Source organism: Megascapheus bottae, chromosome 3 (genome assembly GCF_031878675.1).
Source record: "Megascapheus bottae isolate mThoBot1 chromosome 3, mThoBot2.hap1, whole genome shotgun sequence".
NCBI lineage: Eukaryota > Metazoa > Chordata > Mammalia > Rodentia > Geomyidae > Megascapheus > Megascapheus bottae.
The window spans coordinates 90094140-90112637 of NC_143511.1; the positions used below are offsets into that span (position 1 = coordinate 90094140).

Consider the following 18498-nt stretch of genomic DNA (forward strand, 5'->3'; position numbering starts at 1 on the left):
CAGTACCTTCTGGGCATTGAAATCTGACTGCACCAAGACCTCAGCCCGAGCCACGGACAGCCAGATCAGCCCCAGGACCCAGCACGGCAGGACCAGCCCCATGCCCACTTCCTGCTCCAGCCCCAGGCCCCAAGACTCAAGCCCGGGCAGGGCAGGCTGGGCTGTAGATAAAGCCCAGCTCTGGGCTCCCCGGAAGAGCAGGTTGGGGAGGAAGCAGGAGGCGCTTTGGACACCCAGCCCAGCTTTGTCCATTGTTTGGCACAATCACTCGAGTGTACCCCTGACCCCACGGGGTCACTTCCTGGAGGGCACCAGACAGCCAGGCTCCCCCAGCACACTGGCTCAGACCCCTGGGGCATGTCACCGGTCACTGGCCAGCATGGCTGCCTGGGAAGATGAGCCAGGACAAAGGCAGGCATCCAGTCCCCCTCTGGGCTGGGGCACCTGGCCACCTCTAGGCTTGGGGTGCTGCTGGGAAGAAGGCAAGGCTGAGTTTCCCCAGCCAGGGCCCGGGTACCCTGGAGTCCTTTCTCTCTCATCCTCGACTGGGAGCTGGGGTCACCGCTGACCAGGCCTCTGGGACTCATCCAGGGCCAGATTCGGTGTGGGCACAGCTGGAAAGCCTCTGGGCCTCCTTCCTCCAGCCTCCGCCGGCCTCCAGCCGGGCCTGGGACATACTCCCCTCTCCCCTCGGCAGGAGGGACTGGGCGGCTCTGAGACAGGGTTAAGGTTATCAGCAGCCACCTTATCTCCAGTTTAGGAAGTAAGCCCCTAGGGAGACGCCAGTGAGGCGCCAGCGAGGCGCCAGGGCGGGGAGCGGCTAGCCTGGGGGAAAGGACTTCCCAACAGACCCCAGGGACCCTAGCCCGTAAACAACACCCCCACACCTCCCAGACCTTCCTGGATGGGCTGCTGCAGACCAGGCTCTAAGTCCTGCAGGGTTGAAGGGGACACTGGGGAGACCCTCCAGCCCCCAGGAGGGAGGGAAGGAGTCCAGGGCTGGCTTCTCAGCTGCCCATTGACAGTCCAGTCCCTGCCATTGTCACAAGGTCACCAGTAGAAGGCAGAGAAAGCTTTCCAGGTAGATATTTATAAAACACAGTCTGATGAAAGACTTAGACCAGAAATCCCCACTCTTCTGAAAGCTTTCTCATGTAGATATTTATAAAACACAGTCTGATGAAGACTTAGACCAGAAATCCCCACTCTTCTGTCCATAGAGTTGTCCTGGTAACCTCTCCACAAGCCACTGTTGGCCACAGGGGGTTCTGCCGGGCTGGGGCCGTCCGCAGGCGCATGGCTGGCTCAGGCGCAGGCGCATGGCTGGCTCAGGTACAGAGTCCAGGGCAGTGATTTCTGTTATTCTCCATGCAGACAAGAAAGCAAAACTCAAGGAGACAGGGACAATCGCCAGAGGTCACCCAGCCAGGAAGGGTCCTCGGGAGGTGGAGGACTGGCCTGGCCTCGTTCTCACCTCAGCCCTGTGTGCAGTTGGAGACAGACAAGTGGGGTGGCTGTCAGCTGGCACTAGACATCCTGGGGTGCCAGAGGCTGGGGTGCAAGGGAGGAGTTCCCTGGTAACAGCCACCAACCTAAAGCACAGCACCTTCTGAGGAGCTCCGGACACTGAGCTGCCCAGGGCTTGGAAGAGGGCAAGGTGGCTGAGGGAAAGCCAGGCCTGGTGCAGTCAGAGCATGCGCTGCGTGGTTCCATACCTCAGGTGATGAGGACCAAGCCACACACAGCCTCCGGTCACCGAACTGGACCGTGAGTGGGGAGCCTCCATGCAGGGCACAGCCAGCACCCCGGACAGCCAGGGGCAGGAAGGCAGTGAGATGGCGGGATGCCCAAGGACACGGGGTGCCTCCACACTAGAGAGGCCTGAGCTTCCACAGACCAGAACCTCAACCTCAGGGCTGGCAGCATGGCAGGGTAGTAGAGTGCTCAGCTAGCATGCACGAAGCCCTGGGTTCAATTTCCCAGTACCACATACACAGAAAAAGCAGAAGTGCTGCTGTGGCTCAAGGGATAGAGTGCTAGCCTTGAGAAAGTGCAAGAACAGTGCTCAGGCCCTGAGTCAAGACCCAGGACTGGCAAAAAAAAAAAAAGGTTGGGAGCCAGAGTGGAATCAAACTGTACCTTGACTTGCATCAGACAATGGTTTTATTGTCTTATTGTTTTCTGGCTTTATTCTATGTAAATGACCTGAGATTTACCATATGAATGTAACACCTGGAGGTTGCCTGGGTCTGAAGGAGGGAAGAAGGGGGAGTGAAAATAAACTCGGCAGTCTCGGCAGTCTTTACCTGGACTGCGGACATCCCAGACCCGGTGTGTCTGTCTCTCTTCTATTTCTTCCTAGTCCTTGCCCCCTATTTCAGGAACCCCAATTTGCTGCCGGTTGGCCCCGGCAACTGGTGCCCGAACAGGGACCCTGAAAATCTGGGACGAAGGTGAAGGACCCCTCCCTGTGGTGAGTAACACATCGTAGGACTATTAAGAGAGGATCTTAAGAGGGTGTATAGTCAGGAGTAAAAATTATGGGTCAAGTTAATAGCCATAGGTCATATGTACTGATCTTAACAGGCCTACTGAAGCCCACGGAACGTGGGTGGAAAAAGGGGTGCTTCAGAGCTTCCTACAGTTTGTCGAGGAGCATGCCCGAGGCTTATAGAGGAGGAATCCCAAAAAACCTGGCAGCGGATGGAAAAAGAATTCAAGAATATTATAATGTATATGGCCCTGAAAAGACCCCAGTAGAGGCAACTGGCGCCGATATGTTGGGAGCCAGAGTGGAATCAAACTGTACCTTGACTTGCATCAGACGATGGCTTTATTGTCTTATTGTTTTCTGGCCTTATTCTATGTAAATGACCTGAGATTTACCATATGAATGTAACACCTGGAGGTTGCCTGGGTCTGAAGGAGGGAAGAAGTGGAGTGAAAAATAAACGTGGCAGTCTTTACCTGGACTGCGGACATCCCGGACCCGGTGTGTCTGTCTCTCTTCTATTTCTTCCTAGTCCTTGCCCCCTATTTCAGGAACCCCAATCTGTGAACCCTGGTTTGCTGCCGGTTGGCCCCGGCAAAAAAACAGAACTCAACCTTCATGAAGTGGACCAAGAGGGGGGGGTGGGAACACAGCATCCAAACCCCAGTGACCTGCCCGCTCTGCAGGGGCCTCTGAACCCATGGGGGCCCCCTTACTCCTCATCCCACCCATAGGGAAAGAGGAAGCAGATCCTTCACCTGCACCCCTTCTGCAGCCCCCACTCCCCAGGAGTCACGTCCATGAGCCACACAGGTTGTCCTGCAGTGAGTGGACAGCTCTGTTGGTTCTTCTGGTACTGGGAATCTTATAAAAGAGGGGTTGGCAACCAGGACACAGAGTTCTGATTGGGCAATGGCTACCTGTACATAATCACAGCAGAGTTGACGGAGCACCAGGCCAGCCAAGCCCCCCGCCAGACCTCCACCCCAGCCTAGCCCCCCACCAGACCCTCCACCCCAGCCTAGCCCCCCGCCAGACCCTCCACCCCAGCCCAGCCCCCCGCCAGACACTCCACCCCAGCCCCAGCCCCCCGCCAGACCCTCCACCCCAGCCCAGCCCCCCGCCAGACCCTCCACCCCAGCCCCAGCCCCCCCCCCCCGCCAGACCCTCCACCCCAGCCCAGCCCCCCGCCAGACCCTCCACCCCAGCCAAGCCCCCGCCAGACCTCCACCCCAGCCAAGCCCCCCGCCAGACCCTCCACCCCAGCCTCGGGAGTTGGCCCTTCTCTTCCCTCCACTATGGAGCTGTGCACACATCTACGGGGTTTTCAAGGTGAAGTCATTTATGCCAAATACAGCCAATTCCAGATACTGGGGCTGGAGAAGAACAAGCTGCCCCTGGGGACTTTCTTGGGGGCACTGCAGCTCCGCTTCAGAGAAAGTGAGAGGCCCTGAGCCAGGACATGGCAAGAGCCGGCTGGGCCCAGCTCTAGGAGCTGTCAGACACTGGGGACAGACACTGGCTTGTCCTTCCAGGAGACTCCCTGAGGAAGGACAAGGCTATGCCGTGCACAACCCTGGCCCACGACAGTGACATGCACGTGAAAAGAAGGTGCAGCTCTGCTCTGAGGAGGCTGGAGGTGCAGCCCAACCTCAACCAGGGCCACCTGCCGGGCTCCCAGGACAGCTACGCAGATGGCAGCAACTGGCTCCCTCGCAGGGCCACCACACCCGAGGCTGGTCTGCCGGAGGACGAGCTGGCCAGTCTGCACTCCCACACCCGGAACCACATGCCCAGGCCCATAAGGAGACCGATGGAAGGCCACACAGCGCAGAGCCCATGCTCTCTGCAGTGAAGGGGGCCCAGCTCAGCCCCAAGCGCAGCCTACACACACCTAGACCCCAACAGACACAGATGGCACCCCAGGCCTCAAGAGACCTGCTGGGCCCTCTCCCCTGTGGCAGAATCGCCCGTTACCCCAGGCATGGAAGCTGGAGGACAAAGACGGAGGACACTGCCCTGGGGTTGGAGGAAGATGACCTCGGGACCCCTGGAAGGAGGACAGGCTGACTGGCGGGGGAGGGGGTGACTGTTAGGAAAGTGGAGACTGGAATAGGCCAGCGTGGACTGTCGACAGGCAGGGATGTTCACTGAGGAGCAGGGAGGGCACAGACCTTCCATGGGATTGGAGGTTGTGTGTCCAAGCTGAGACAGGAGCTGGGGGCTCGTGGGGTCTAAGCAGGGGAGGGGAAGTTAATGCAAATCCCTTTGGGTCCAGGGAGGTAGGGGCTCCCGGAGGGGCCCACAGTGGGCTGCTCACAGCCGGGCTTAGGTGGACGACTCCGCCGGAGTCAGCTGTCTGTCTTTGGTGGCCTGCCTGCGTCTGTATGCCCCTGGGGACAACAGGAGTGCAGTCAATCCTTCATATTCTACCTTTGGAGACATGGAAAGAACGGGCCTGGGGCAGTGAGCGTGGTCTAGTGGTAGAGTGCTAGCCTAGCAGGGGTGAAGCCCTGGGTTCGATTCCGCATACACAGGAAAGCTAGAAGTGGCGCTGTGGTTCAATCTAGCCTTGAGCAAAAGGTGTCCAAGAACAGTGCCCAGGCCCCACGACTGCAAAGAGAGAGAGAGAGGGAGAGAGAGAGAGAGAGAGAGAGAGAGAGAGAGAGGGAGGGAGAGAGAGAGAGAGAGCGAGAGAGAGAGCGAGAGAGAGCGAGAGAGAGAGAAAGAGGGAGGGAGGGAGGGAGGGAGGGAGAGAGAGAAGAGAGAGAGAGAGGGAGAGAGAGAGAGAGAGCGAGAGAGAGGAGAGAGAGAGAGAGAGAGAGAGAGAGAGAGAGAGAGAGAGAGAAAGGGAGGGAGGGAGGGAGAGAGACAGAGCGAGAGAGAGAGCGAGAGCGAGAGAGAGAGAGAGAGAGAGAGAGAGAGAGAGAGAGAGAGAGGGAGGGAGGGAGGGAGGGAGAGAGAGGAAGAGAGAGAGAGGGAGGGAGGGAGCGAGAGGGAGAGAGAGAGGGAGGGAGGGGGAGAGAGAGAGAGAGAGAGAGAGAGAGGGAGGGAGGGAGACAGAGAGAGAGGGAGAGAGGGAGGGAGGGAGGGAGAGAGAGAGAGAGAGGGGGAGAGACCCTGACGGGGCAGCCCGGGGCCCCCAGGAGGTCACGGGGGGGGGGGGGGAGAGGGGAGGGGAGCGGGCAGGCGCAGGCCCAGGAGGGGGGCTCCAGGAAGAGGCCATGGTGTCCACAGCCCAAGTGGATATTACCCGGCCACTTCCCGACAGAGCCCCCGACCCACCCTGGGGTGGAGGCGGAGGCCGCGTGGAAATGAGAACACAGCCGCCCCAGCCCACCTCGGCCAGGCTCCACACAGCCCCGCCCCGCCCCGGCCCCGCCCCGCCCCGGCCCCGCCCCTCCGCCAGCTCCCTCCGTGGCCCCGCCCCTCCGCCGGCTCCCTCCCCTCCCCGGCCCCGCCCCTCCGCCGGCTCCTCCCCTCCCCGGCCCCGCCCCTCCGCCGGCTCCCTCCCCTCCCCGGCCCGCCCCTCCGCCAGCTCCCTCCGGGACACCGGGGACGGGACACCGGGGGTAGGGCCACCCGGGGGTCCGGACACCGGGTCGGGCCGCCCGGGCCGCTGAGCCTGTCCCGTCCCGTGGCAGGGCTCGGCGAGTCCGCGGCGTGCCAGTCCCGCGCCTCGTGCAGGGCGTGCTCACCTGGTCACAGGTAGGCCGGCGGCGGCGGGGGTCCGGGGCGCGCGCGGGGCCGGCCCCCGGGGGTGGGGGGGGCCCAGCCTGCGAGCTGACGGCCCTGCAGGTGCTGGTTCAGCAGAGGGTTCCCGACCCCGCGACTGGAGCCTGCTGGCGGCCGGTGGGTCGGGGCGGGCGGGCACGCGGTTGCCTCTGGCCCCGGACCCCCGCTTGGGTAAGAACCCCGTGGAAGTCCACCCACCAGCCCTCCTCAGAAATGGCCTGCGCCCTCTTCCCCTTCTGAAGCCCCGCCCGCCACCCTGCTGCCTCCTCCCAGTTGTTGGTTCTGTGGCAAGTTACTGGGTGACGAGAATGGAGACCCAGAAATGCAACCACCTCCGGTCTTCCTGGAGGCAGGGCAGCTCCCGAGACACGGGCACACGTGTGTGGTTGGGGATGGTAGGCGGCAAGCTACCAGGGGTCCTGGCGAGGGCCTGCCGCTGAGCATGGCACAGGGGGTCAGGGCCACCCCAAGAAAAAGTGCAGTGAGGCGGGGTGGCAGGGTGCACGAGCCAGGAAGAGTGCCCAAGACCCAGAGACCATGCCTCCGAGACAAGCTGTAGATCTCAGGCTTCTGTTACAGCACACCATTCTCGCCATGCTGAACTGGAAGTGGGGCCCCTGAGCCACCAGGACAAGGCCCTGTCACTTGCCTATGTTGCCTCTCACAGATAGCTGCGGTTGGGCTCCCTCCAGCTGAGGGGTGGAGGAGCTGACAGAGTGCAGTCTGGAAACACAGCCTCTCCACCTCCAACCCCAGGCTGGCCTGCCCCATCCAGAGTGCTCCACAGTGCACCGTGGACCTGCACTGCTGTGTGGTCAGATCTGACACACCGGAGCCCTGCCAAGAAGTGAGCTCACCGCCAGGATGTTAAGAAACAGGGTCCACACATGGAGCCGGGGGCCCGCGTCCCGCAGACAGCCTGCATGGGGCAGAGCAGACTTCCACACTGCCCCAGGGGCTCAGGGTCACCTCTTGGGCCTCCAAACCTCTACCAGGCTCTGGGGGACACTGGGTGCTGGGATGTGAGGTGAATAAATGATCTCCTCTCTCCTGAGTGATGAAGCAGTTGAGTGACAGTGTGCCTAGCGTGGATGGAACCTTGGGCTCAATCCCCAGTCCTGCAAAAAATAAAGGAAAATGAAGAAAAAGTGGGGGGTGGGGAATGCTTTGGCTCAAGAGCCATGTCTGGTGATGGTTGTCTTGCTCCCTCTCCCTCAGCGTGGTCTTAGCCTGTGCCTTTGTTGGTGGCCATGGCTCTAGTGGGTGGCTCTATCTAATCCTCATCACCTCCAGCAGCCCCTCATCTAAAGGCCATAATCAGTTGCTTCTTTGCAGTGTTATCAAACTTCATGATAGGTTTATAAACTCCCGCACAAGCCACAGGCAAGCCCAGTAGTTGTGTGGGAAGCTGTTGGCTCAGCAGCCCAGGCACTTCTCAGTGGATTCCCTGCCTTAAGGGTTCCCATTCCTAAATCCACCTCATGGTTCTGGGTAGTTGCAGCAGCTCCAGCCATTGAATGGGAAGAAGGCACTTCTGTTTCCATGCCAATCGCTGGACCTATGTAATGCTAAGCACACCCAGGAAGGTATCCTTGCTCAAGGCAGCTCTAATTCTGAGAAATGGAAGAGCCAGTGTTGGGCAAGTGCAGGTAGACTACCTCAGCCACACACCATGCGGGCATGGTGTGAGCAGACTATGCCCACAGTGGGTCCTGTGTACAGAAAGATAAAGCATCCGTGTGAGGGTCAGAGGAAGAAGAGCACTGTACATGAGGAGTCAGGAAGATGAGACTCTGCATGCCCAGTGTTACAGACACTGTGGTCTCACTGTTCCCCAATTTTTTTTGTGGGTCATGGAACTTGAACTCTGGGCCTGGGCGCTGTCCCTGAGGTCTTCAGCTCAAGACTACTGCCCTACCCCTTAAGCCACAGTGCCACCTCCAGTTTTCTAGTGGTTAACTGGAAATAAGAGTCTCACAGACTTTTGGACTTTTATGCCAGACTCTATCTGAACCCTGATCTTCAGATCTCAGCCTCCTGAGTAGCTAGGATTATAGGCATGAGCCACCTCGCCCAGCCCCCCAAACTCTTATGCTGCAGTCTTAATCCCTAGTGCCTGGGGGGACTGTCTGGACCTTTATGGGGTGATTAAAGTGAACTGAGGTCACTGGAGTGGCTGACCCAAGCTCACTGGTGTCCTTATACCAGGAGATCAGGACATAGGACTGTGGAGAAGGAAGCCTGTGTGTGCAGAGCCCACGGAGGGAAGCAGGGGGAGCTGGTGTGTGAGTCCATGGCATGTGCAAACCAAGGGAGCAGGGAGAAGCAGCCCTGCCACGCCGGCTGGCCTAGAGCTCCCTGGCCCCGGCCTTCTGCTCCAGGACTGAGGAAGTGAACGTCTCCCGCGCCCTGGGTGCTCTAAGGGAAGAAGCAGGTGCAGCGGTGAGGTGTAGACCTTGCGTGGAGCAAGTAGCTTCTGGACCAACGCCCAGGGTCTGAGGGAGGTGGGGAGTGAGCCCGCTGGGCTCCAGGTGGCGCAGCAAAGGTCAGAGCTTGGGAGAGATGGAACAGTGCAGGGCAGAAGAGAGAGGTGCAGAGCCCGTCATCCCCTCATCCCGGGCATGCACTTCCAGGACACAGCCGGCGGCACAGAGGTCCTGCCTGGCGGTGACAGGTGGGATAAGCCTGGGAGCTGCAATCTGGCTGCTCTGTGGGCCTAGGGACAGGGGGTGTGGCCAGGAAGGCATAGGGGTATGGAAGTACCACGACCAAGAGGCACCTGAAAACCAGCACTGTTCCTGAGCAGCCAGCACAGAATTCCTTTCCAGGAGAGCCAGCATTCAGGGGTGAGTCAGAGGCTGGGGGGCAGCTGGTGTTCCAAGGTTCCCTGGGCATTAAGAACACTGTCCCCTCATAATTGGCTTGGATTCTGGAGACAATCTGGACTCAGCCTGTTGAGCCAGCAGCACACTGAGAAGGCAGAAGGTGCCCAGGGCCCCCGAGGACCGTCCCAGGGCCACCATGAAGGTGCACGGCAAGGCAGAGGTGGAGGGGGAGATACAGGAGCTGAGGACCATTGCTCGGCTCCAGGGTGAGCCTCGCCGGGGACCCCCGCGTCAGCCCGCCCTGTAGGCAGGACTCGGGGGTTGGGTTGGGCTTTGTTTTCGAGCACGCTAGGCAAGCACCCTAGCGCTGACTTCTGACCTCCATCCACGGAAGTTTTTAGTACAGAGCAGCGCAGTGCAGGGCAATTGGCTGTGCCATGGCCACTCCGCTAGCCCCCAGCTGGGACAGGGAGAAGGTGAGATGAAGGACAGGGCTTCAGGGAGACTGTGAGCAAAGACTGGTTATAGGCCCGGGGGAGCAGGCCGGGATCTGCCTGCTTCTGCAGGCTGTGCTGGGCTTGGCCTCACTTTGCTCTGCCCTGCACTGGTGCGCTGAGCTCTGCAGATCACCACACTGGAGCAGAAGGCTGGCAGTCCCCCCCCCCCATGGGGGAGGAGAAGGGGGACCAGAGAAGGGCCTGCCTGCACCCCCTCTGCTCTCTCCACCCCAGACTCACAATCAGGCCCCTGGCCCACAGCCTGGCCACCCTGTCCCCTCTGCCACCCACAGAGCAATGTCGGACACTCCAGATCCAAGGGATGAAGGAGAAGGTGGCGCAGAACAAGACAACGCTGGCCCTCGTCCGCAACAACATCCGGGAAAGCGCTCAAGACTGCGCTTTTGCCAAGCAGGTGCGGGCTGCACCCCCGCTCCAGGCTCACACCTAGGCCACCGCCCCGGCAGGAGTGGGGAGAGGGACTCTGCCACGGGCCAGCCCTGCGCAGGTCCCCAGCCCTGCGGGCCAGTTCCTCACCCTCCTCAGGGGACCCGTCGACCGCCCCTGGCTGCAGGAAGAAGAGGCCTTCGGAGGGGCCTGGAGGGCGGGGGGCTGGGGTCCGCCGAGGGTCCGGCTTCGGCCCCAGCGGCCCTGGCTCTCCCCAGTTCGACCAGCGGGCCATCTCCAGCGTGTGCGCCAAGGACCGGGCCCTACGGCTGGCGCACAGGAGCCACACGATGCAGGTGAGCTGGCCGGCCTGCCCCGCGCAGCGCGGGGACCGAGGCTCCCGCCCACGGCGCTCACCGCGCCTCCGGGCCCAGGGGGTGCAGGACAGACTGTGCAAGTACGTCTTCGACCGCGTGAACTCACACAACGCGCTGATCCACCTGGTGCGGCAGCGCGGGGAGAAGCTGGCAAGCCTGAAGCAGGAGCTGGACAAGCTGCAGAGCCAGTCGGAGGCCACCAAGGAAGAGCAGCGGCAGCTGCAAGTGCGTGGGGGCGGGGCCTCGACGGGAGGCGGGGCCTCGCGGTGGGGGCGGAGCCGCGCGGGGCCGGGGCCGGGGCCTCGCGGTGGGGCCTCGACGGGGGCGGGGCCTCGCGGTGGGGCAGGGCCCCGATGGGGGCGGGGCCGGAGCCGCGCGGGGCGGGGCTTCGATGGGGACAGGGACAGGCGACAGCGGCGTGGGCCCCTTGGAGAAGCCAGACTAGGACCCACTTGGGCAGGAAGGAGCGCGTCCTACTCATAAATGGACCCTTTGTTCAACTACTCAGAGCTAATCATTTAGGCCGGTGCCTTGTGCTTCAAGTCTGCAATCCTCCTAGCTACTCAGGAGGCCGAGCTCTGAGGATCAGAGTTCATAGTTCAAAGCCTGCCCAGGCAGGAAAATCCCCCAAAAGCTAGAAGTGGAACTCAAGTAGCTCAAGTGGGACAGCTCTAGCCTAGAGCAGAAAAGCTCTGGGATGGTGCCTAAGCCCCGAGTTCAAGCCTCAGGCCTGGTACCACACACACACTAACAATTTTTAAAATCCTCATGGAAGAAAGCCCAGGTCCCTGTGCCCTCTGGGCAGGATCTGTGCCTCCAGGCCATGGGTCTTCTCCCCATGCACCCTAAATGAGTCTTCAGCCCACCTCAGGTCATCCGCCAGCTAGAGAACAACATTGAAAAGACAGTCCTCAAGATCACTACCAGCCAGAACATCCACGTGCTGTACCTGCACCTGCTGGACTACCTGAAGAGGGTGAGTCCCTCGCAGCCATCGCCACCCTGCTTTCTCCACAGGACATGAGGGAGAAGCTGGCAGGCTCTGGCCCCTGGAAGCCCCTAAGAGCCACGAGTTACAATGTGGCAAGAGCCCTTCCAGGAGGCTGAGGGTTAGCTCTCAAGCAGTGGCGAGCAGATGAGGGAGAAGTTGAAGGGTGGCAGTGAGCTTAGAGCACAGAGGTGCAGAGAGATAATCCATGGGAGCTGAGGGCCTGGAGGTGGACCACACAGTCCCAGACATGTTTGCCTTGAGAAAGGGCAGTGTACCCGGAAGGAGTAGCTTAACAGGAGCCGCTGGAGCAGGGGTGAGCAGAGCACCCCTCTCCTACCGCAGTCCTGCTCCCTGGCCCTGCCTGGGTGGCCCTCAGCTTTATGCTTCCACCTTGCCTTCTTGCCTGGCCCTGGTCCTGGTTCTGGCCCTGTCTGCTCACCACCAGACTCCACCCATTTTCTTTCTTCACCTGGGTGCTTTATACACTTAAGAAAATTGAAATTCTGCTGGATGCTAGTGGCCTGGGATGCTAGCTACTCAGAAGGCTGAAATCTGAGGACTGAGGTTCAAGGCCAGTCCAGGCAGGAAACTGTGAGACTCTCATCCCTAATTAAATGCCAAAGATGCTGAGATGTTGCTCAGATGGTAGAGCCCCAGCCTTAAGCACAAAATGCTCAGGTTCAGTGCTCAGGCCCTGAGTTCAAACCCCAAGAGCAAGAAATAAAAATTACCATGTTCATCCACATTTTCAAAACATAAAAGCAAATATTCAAATTACTAATAGGTAAGTTAAATATTCAAATAGTAATCCCTTGGGTTTTGCTGCATCTGACCCCATGGATAACATGCCATCTTCCATGCTTCATCAAGCTGTGGTATTAGCTTTTCACAGATAAGGACACTCACAGAGTTGTTGACTAACTTTCCCAGAGTGACATGGCTAGCAGGTTAAAGCTGGCTGTTGTCTTGAGCTCTACCTCTCCTAGCCCAGGTTCTGAGCCCCTCCTCCACCTTTTTTCTCTTCTCTTTTTCTTCTTTTTGTGCTGGTGGTACCCAGGTTTGAACTTAGGGCCTCATGCATTCAAGAGAGGCCCTAAGCCCATCATATTCTCTTAAAGTAACTCTGGTCTGGGTGACAGCATCTCAGGCCTGGAATTCTCGCTGCTCAGGTGGTGACCTGGAAGATCATAGTTCAAAGCCAGCTTGGGCAAAAAAAAAAATTCAAGACTCCATCTTTAACCTAAAAAAAAAAGCCAGACTGGAGACCTGGCCCAAGTGGTAGAACATCAACATTGTGAGCAAGAAACCTTGACTTCAAGCCCCAGTACTGTCACCAAAAAAAAGAAAAAAAGGGGGGCCGGGAGTTTGGCCTAGTGGTAGAGTGCCTGCCTAGCATGCATGAAGACCCGGGTTCAATTCCTCAGTACCACATACATAGAAAAAAGCCGGAAGTGGTGCTGAGGCTCAAGTGGTAGAGCTCTAGCCTTGAGAAAGACCAAGGACAGTGCTCAGGCCCTGAGCTCAAGCCCAGGACTGGCAAAAAAAAAAAAAAAGAAAAAAGGTTCAAGCTGGCATCAGTGAATCACATCTATAATTCTAGTTACTTGAGAGGCTGAGATCTAAGGATAATGATTCAAAGCCCATCTTGGCTGAAAAGTGCAAGATTCTGCCTCCAATTACCTGGCACTGAAGTCAAATAGTAGAGCATCAGCCATGAGTGAAAAAGGCCAAGCAAGACCATGAAGCCCTGAGTTCAAGACCTGATGTCAGCAAATGAATGGATGAGTGAATGAATGCATGAACAAATGTGCCTTTGTGCTTTGGGGCCTAGACAGTGAGTGTCCCCTGGTCAGCATGACTCTCCCTCCTGGCACACTTCCTTTTACCTGCTCTGTGCCTGGACTCTGGCTGGGGCCACAGGCCAGAGCCCGGCTCTGCCCTCAGATCCACAAAGCTTGTGCAGGGTGGCCACAGGGCACTCTGTCAGGCTGCTAGAAGACTAGCATGAAGTAGGAGAAGCCAGCACGGAGCGTGACAGCCAAGATCTCTGTGCCCACACCTTGCTGGCCCTCACAGGTGCTGGCCGTGTACCCCACGGAGCTGGACAAGCTGCAGAACCTGGTGGCTGACTACTGCTCAGAACTGTCAGATATGACAGCCCTGTCCCAAGACGCCATGATGATTACAGACGAGGTGAAGGTGAGCTCAGCTCCCAGCGCGAGGAGCTCCTCCGCTCCCTTGAACCTGACTGGCACAGGACCCTCAGGAAACCCCCTGCCCACACCATCTAGTCTGGGAGGAATCTGGCAATTGGCCCCATCAGCTGGCCACCCAATGGTCAGAGGAGTCCCTTGGACTCAGAAGCCACGAGGTGGACGCAGCTGGGCCTGGGTTTATCGTCACTCTAGTCTATGCCTGGCTCCTCTGAGGCTCTGGGGGGACAGCAGGGACAGGGTAGGCTCACCCCCCCCCCAGGGTGGGCAGTGTGAGGGGCGTCACAGCCTTCGCGCGGACATTTGGGGGCTGGCCAGAATGCTGACCTTCCCACTCAAGGAGGTCCAGGGTAGGAAGCTCTCCTAGAAGGGAGCTGTCCTAGAAGGGGGCTCTCTGAGAGGGTAGCTCTCCTAGAAGGGAGCTCTCCTAGAGGGTAGCTCTCCTAGAAGGGAGCTCTCCTAGAGGGTAGCTCTCCTAGAGAGTAGCTCTCCTAGAGGGTAGCTCTCCTAGAAGGGGGCTCTCCTAGAAGGGGGCTCTCCTAGAAGGTGGCTCTCCTAGAAGATAGTGCTTGAATGGCCTTCACTCCAGCACCTGTCATCCCAGCTACTCCAGAGGCTGCAATCTTAGGGTCATGGTTCAAAGCCAGTCCAGGTAGTAAAGTTCGAGTCCAGCTCACCAGTAAAAAGCCAGAAGTGGAGATGTGACACAAGTGACAGAGCAGCAGCCTTAAGGGAAAAGCTAAGGACAGCACCTGAGTTCAAGCCCCAGTACTGGCATGTGCTCTCCCCCCCCACCAGCCAGACACACAGAGGAATGGCCCAGCAAAGCCCAAGGATGGCCAGAACTCAAGAGGAGTTCAGAAAGGCAAAGGCCTGTGGCTGCGAGGATGTCGAGGAGTCGATGGGGGCAGGGGGGCCCTTGGTCTGCAGCCTGGGAGTGGTGAGGCATAAGGCCCACCCTTCCAGATGCTGTACTCAGGCTGTACTCATTCCTTCCGGGAAGGAATGCCAGCCACTTGGGTAGGCTGGCCATGGAGCAGAAGTGGCCAGAGCAGTAAAGGTCACCCAGTGGTGTTTAGTGCTGGAGCCAGAGAGGGAGAAAGCAGTGTCTACGATGCAGAAGCCAGGAGGGAGGGATGATTTTTGATTGCAGTCACTAAAGCAGGATGCACTAACAGATGCCAGGGTCTGGGGTGCTGGGGTTTTTTTGGGGGGGGTAGAGAGGAAGTGGAATAATGTCTATCTAGACACATCAGATGCACTTTGGTGGGTTCTCATATAGGCCAGGAGGCAGGTGGGGACAAAGGACAGGAGGGCTGAGGGGGCCCCTGAGCTGACACACCATTAGGCTGATGCCAGAGCCAGTGGGCTTGAGGCAGGAGGAGCAAAGACATGGCCAGCAGCCAGACACAGGCCTGTGCCTCGAGGAGACAGCACCCCCTCCACATCGCTGTGTCCCCAGAGGAACATGAGACAAAAGGAGGCGACCTTCATCGAGGAGCGCCGGGCCCGGGAGAACCGGCTCACCCAGCAGAAGAAGCTCGTCGACACGGCTCACAGCAAGGAGGCCCTCGAGAAGTACCGCCGGGTGGGTCTCAGGCCGAGCCCAGCGCGGGCCGTGGGCAGTCTGCAGCTCTGCTGGGGCGAGGCAGAGAGGGGGACCCGCGTTTGGGGCACATGCTGCTCCTGCAGCTTGTGCTCAGTCCCTTTTCTCCCATCAGGGTCACAGAGACTTGGACTTCTCACCCAATGCAGTGGATGCCGAGTCCCAGAAGGGTGAGTCTCAGCTCCCGGCCCCAGCCAGGGTTTCTCCAGAGGCTGGCTCTGGCTGATCACCCAGTCAGGTCACCACGAGGCCAGGTGTAACCTGTGCTCACCAAGGTAAGGGACACATACAGCCCCTGCCTCTCCCCAATGGCCCCGACAGAGGCTCAGAGCCCATGGCTCAATGTGGCCACCGAGATGCTGCCCCTGTCACCCAGGGCTCGCCACCCAGTGATGTCTCAGAGCTACCTAGTGCCATATTATCACGGTCCTCAGCTGCCTGGATCCCTGGGGTGCCACAGCAGGGCCCCCCTGAGTGGAAGAGCTGCAGGTGCACAGGGCACCGAGGAGCTTCGGTATCCTGGGTGTCTTCCAGTGTCTGGGCATGTGCAGAGGTTTCTAATGGCCGTCCCCACATGCAGTCTGTCCCTTCCTCTCTGGTCTGCCCAGTGAAGAAAAAGGATGAGTCGGCCATGGATACAGAATACAAGACGAAAGTGACTGCCTTGGTGGAGAAGGTCAAGTCCACTGTGCAGTGCTCCCAGATCTGGGTAAGGCTGCTTGGCATTCCCAGGGCACGAAGGACCTGGGCCACGGCCTACAGACCCTCTGGATAGGGCAAAACTCGGCCCCCTCCAGTGTCCCTGAGCACATGCCTCGCGGGCCTCATGGCCTAGAGTAGAAAACCCACCCAGGATACAGCTGGCACATCCCGGGCCTGGCGTGCCTCCAGCACAGAGCCTGCCAAGATCCAAAAACCCAAGTGGTAACAGCATGGCCTTTACCTCCAACTCTGCTTCCTTCCCTTCTTTAGTCACATAAAGGGCGGCTGCCTCCCAGCCCACTTCTGGCACCCTGCTAGCTTATCCTTTGGGGACCTCGGGCTCCCATCCATCGCCCGGTCAGGGCCTGTCCGTTATCAGACAGAGCAAGTCAAGGTGCAGTGTGGCCTCCTCACCAGAGGAGCCTGTCTTGAGGCTGTGTGCCATGGCCTGCACAGGTACTACTCTTTTTTTTTTTTTTTTGCCAGTCCTGGGCTTGAGCTCAGGGCCTGAGCACTGTCCTTGGGCTTTCTCAAGGCTAGAGCTCTACCACTTGAGCCTCAGCACCACTTCCGGCTTTTTTCTATGTATGTGGTACCGAGGAATTGAACCCGGGTCTTCATGCATGCTAGGCAAGCACTTTAACCACTAGGCCAAACTCCCGGCCCCGGCACTACTCTTGTAGCTGGCTGTTCACAGCCCTGTGAGCACACACCACTGGTCAACATCATGACTGAGCCCAGAGAACCTGCACTAGCCACGGTATGCAACCCAAAGGAAATGAGGCCCACCTTTCAGGCCTGCACCTGCTTCTCTCTGCCTCTACTGATCAGGACATTGCCGGCCGCTTCCTGGCTCAGAAGAACACTGACGAGAACCTGAAGCTACAGATGGATGACTGTCAGGAGCGGCTGGCACGGCTAGACGCTCTAATGAAGAGGCTGGAGCTTGAGCAGGCGCTGCTCAAGTTTCACCAGACACCAGGCTCCACCAGGTACACGGGCCCAGGGCCCACTGACGGGGAGCTGCCTCACCTCCACTGCCTGTCAGCCTGTGGGTCTGCAGAGGCACCTAGGCCTGGGAACCCGCCTCTAGAGGAGCTCCTGGTACCCAGGCCTGCAGACCCTGCGCCAAGCTCCCAAGCCACCAACAAGGTGCTTAGGGACCCAGCTCAGAGCCAGGCCTCAGCACCCACCCTGGGCCCTGGGCCCTGGATCACCCTTACTCTCCATAGCTTTAAGTCCATTGAGAAGAAGATGAAGAACATGTTGGAAGAGGAAGAAGCAAGGCTCCAGGTGGCCACCAAAAACCTGGCCAAGAGCCAGCAGCTGCTGCTGACCATCCAGATGGGTGTCGACAACCTCTACATACGGCTCATAGGCGTCACTCTGCCACCTCCCCAGGTACCAGCCCCAGAGAAGAGCTGCTAAGTAGGACCTCTCCGTGGGGCCAAAGGAGAGTTGAGCCCCTCCCCTGGCCCGCAGAAAGAAGTGGTGCTCTCGGACTCGCTGGATGTGTACGGCAAGCTGGCACACTGTGAGGGGAAGCTCATGTATCTGGCTAACCGCCTAAAAACGACGACCATGACGGAGGAGGTAGCCCCGGGCTGAGGGTGGGCACCCAGAGAGCCCACGTCCCTCCATGCTGACAAGAGCATGGGCCTGCAGGCCTCCACACAGGTGAAGGATGCTCTGGAGTTGTCCACTCTGAAGGAGAAATACAATACCAAGATCACCTTTGAAGACTCGGAGGAGGACATGATAGGTGAGGCCCTGGGTGGGGAAGGGTACACGGACAGCGCCACAGCCAGAGCCAGACCAGAGGCCGAGGTGGCCGCCATTCCGCCTGACCGCATCCCGAGGGACAGCGAGAGCGACGATCAATGGATTGGCCGGTTGATTGTAGGCTGGTACCCGAGCTTGAACGCGGGGCCTTGGGCGCTCATCGGGCTTCCCCCTGGGAGCTGGTGCTCTACCACCTGAGCCTCGTCTCCAGGGAGGGCTTTCCCAGGTGACTTAGGGATGCACGGAGAGGAAACCGGGCCAGGGCCGCAGCCGGGCCGCTGGGGCAGCTCGAGGCCCGGCGGGTGCGCTGGGGCGGGAGGGGCCGGCGGGCGGGCGTGCGGGGAGGGGCGGCGCACACCGCGGCCCTCCCGCCTCGGCAGAGACCTTCGAGTTCGACGACGCGGACCAGAGCTACGTCCCGTCCAGGGCGGAGATCAAGCAGCAGGGCCAGCAGCTGATCGAGGGGAAGCTCAGGATGTCGAAGAGGAGGAAGAAGTAGCGCAGCTCGCGCTTTCTTAGACGAATAAACAGTTTTCTCTTTTCTTTTCCGGGACCTCGAAGGCGCCGGGCGGGAACTTGACTGGAGCGCGGTGGGTCCGGAAGGCGGCGCGCCCGAGCGAACGAACCCCGGGCTCCCGGGCCGCGCGTGCGCGGAGAGGACGCGCGGCGCGGCGGGTGCGCAGGCGCGGCGGGTGCGCAGGCGCGGCGGGTGCGCAGGCGCGGCGGGTGCGCAGGCGCGGCGGGTGCGCAGGCGCGGCGGGTGCGCAGGCGCGGCGGGTGCGCAGGCGCGGCGGGTGCGCAGGCGCGGCGGGTGCGCAGGCGCGGCGGGTGCGCAGGCGCGGCGGGTGCGCAGGCGCGGCGGGTGCGCAGGCGCGGCGGGTGCGCAGGCGCG

The 18498-nt window shown here is 59.8% G+C and overlaps 1 protein-coding gene across 2 annotated transcripts; it reads left to right on the forward strand.

The window, feature by feature from the left end:
* The first annotated feature begins 9163 nt into the window (after positions 1 to 9163).
* Ccdc183 (coiled-coil domain containing 183) lies at positions 9164 to 18106 on the forward strand. Of its 2 annotated transcripts, none has more exons than XM_090330960.1 (14): positions 9164 to 9317; positions 9842 to 9963; positions 10214 to 10291; positions 10370 to 10537; positions 11184 to 11288; positions 13380 to 13502; positions 14979 to 15104; positions 15238 to 15292; positions 15731 to 15831; positions 16656 to 16816; positions 17057 to 17225; positions 17307 to 17417; positions 17490 to 17586; positions 17987 to 18106. In XM_090330960.1, the coding sequence occupies exons 1-14, from the start codon at positions 9248 to 9250 to the stop codon at positions 18103 to 18105; spliced, it is 1605 nt and encodes a 534-aa protein (XP_090187086.1). In that variant the 5' UTR covers positions 9164 to 9247; the 3' UTR covers position 18106. The 2 variants fall into 2 exon arrangements, with proteins under 2 accessions (XP_090187086.1, XP_090187087.1); XM_090330961.1 differs by having other exon boundaries at positions 18033 to 18097.
* Positions 18107 to 18498: the final 392 nt, after the last annotated feature.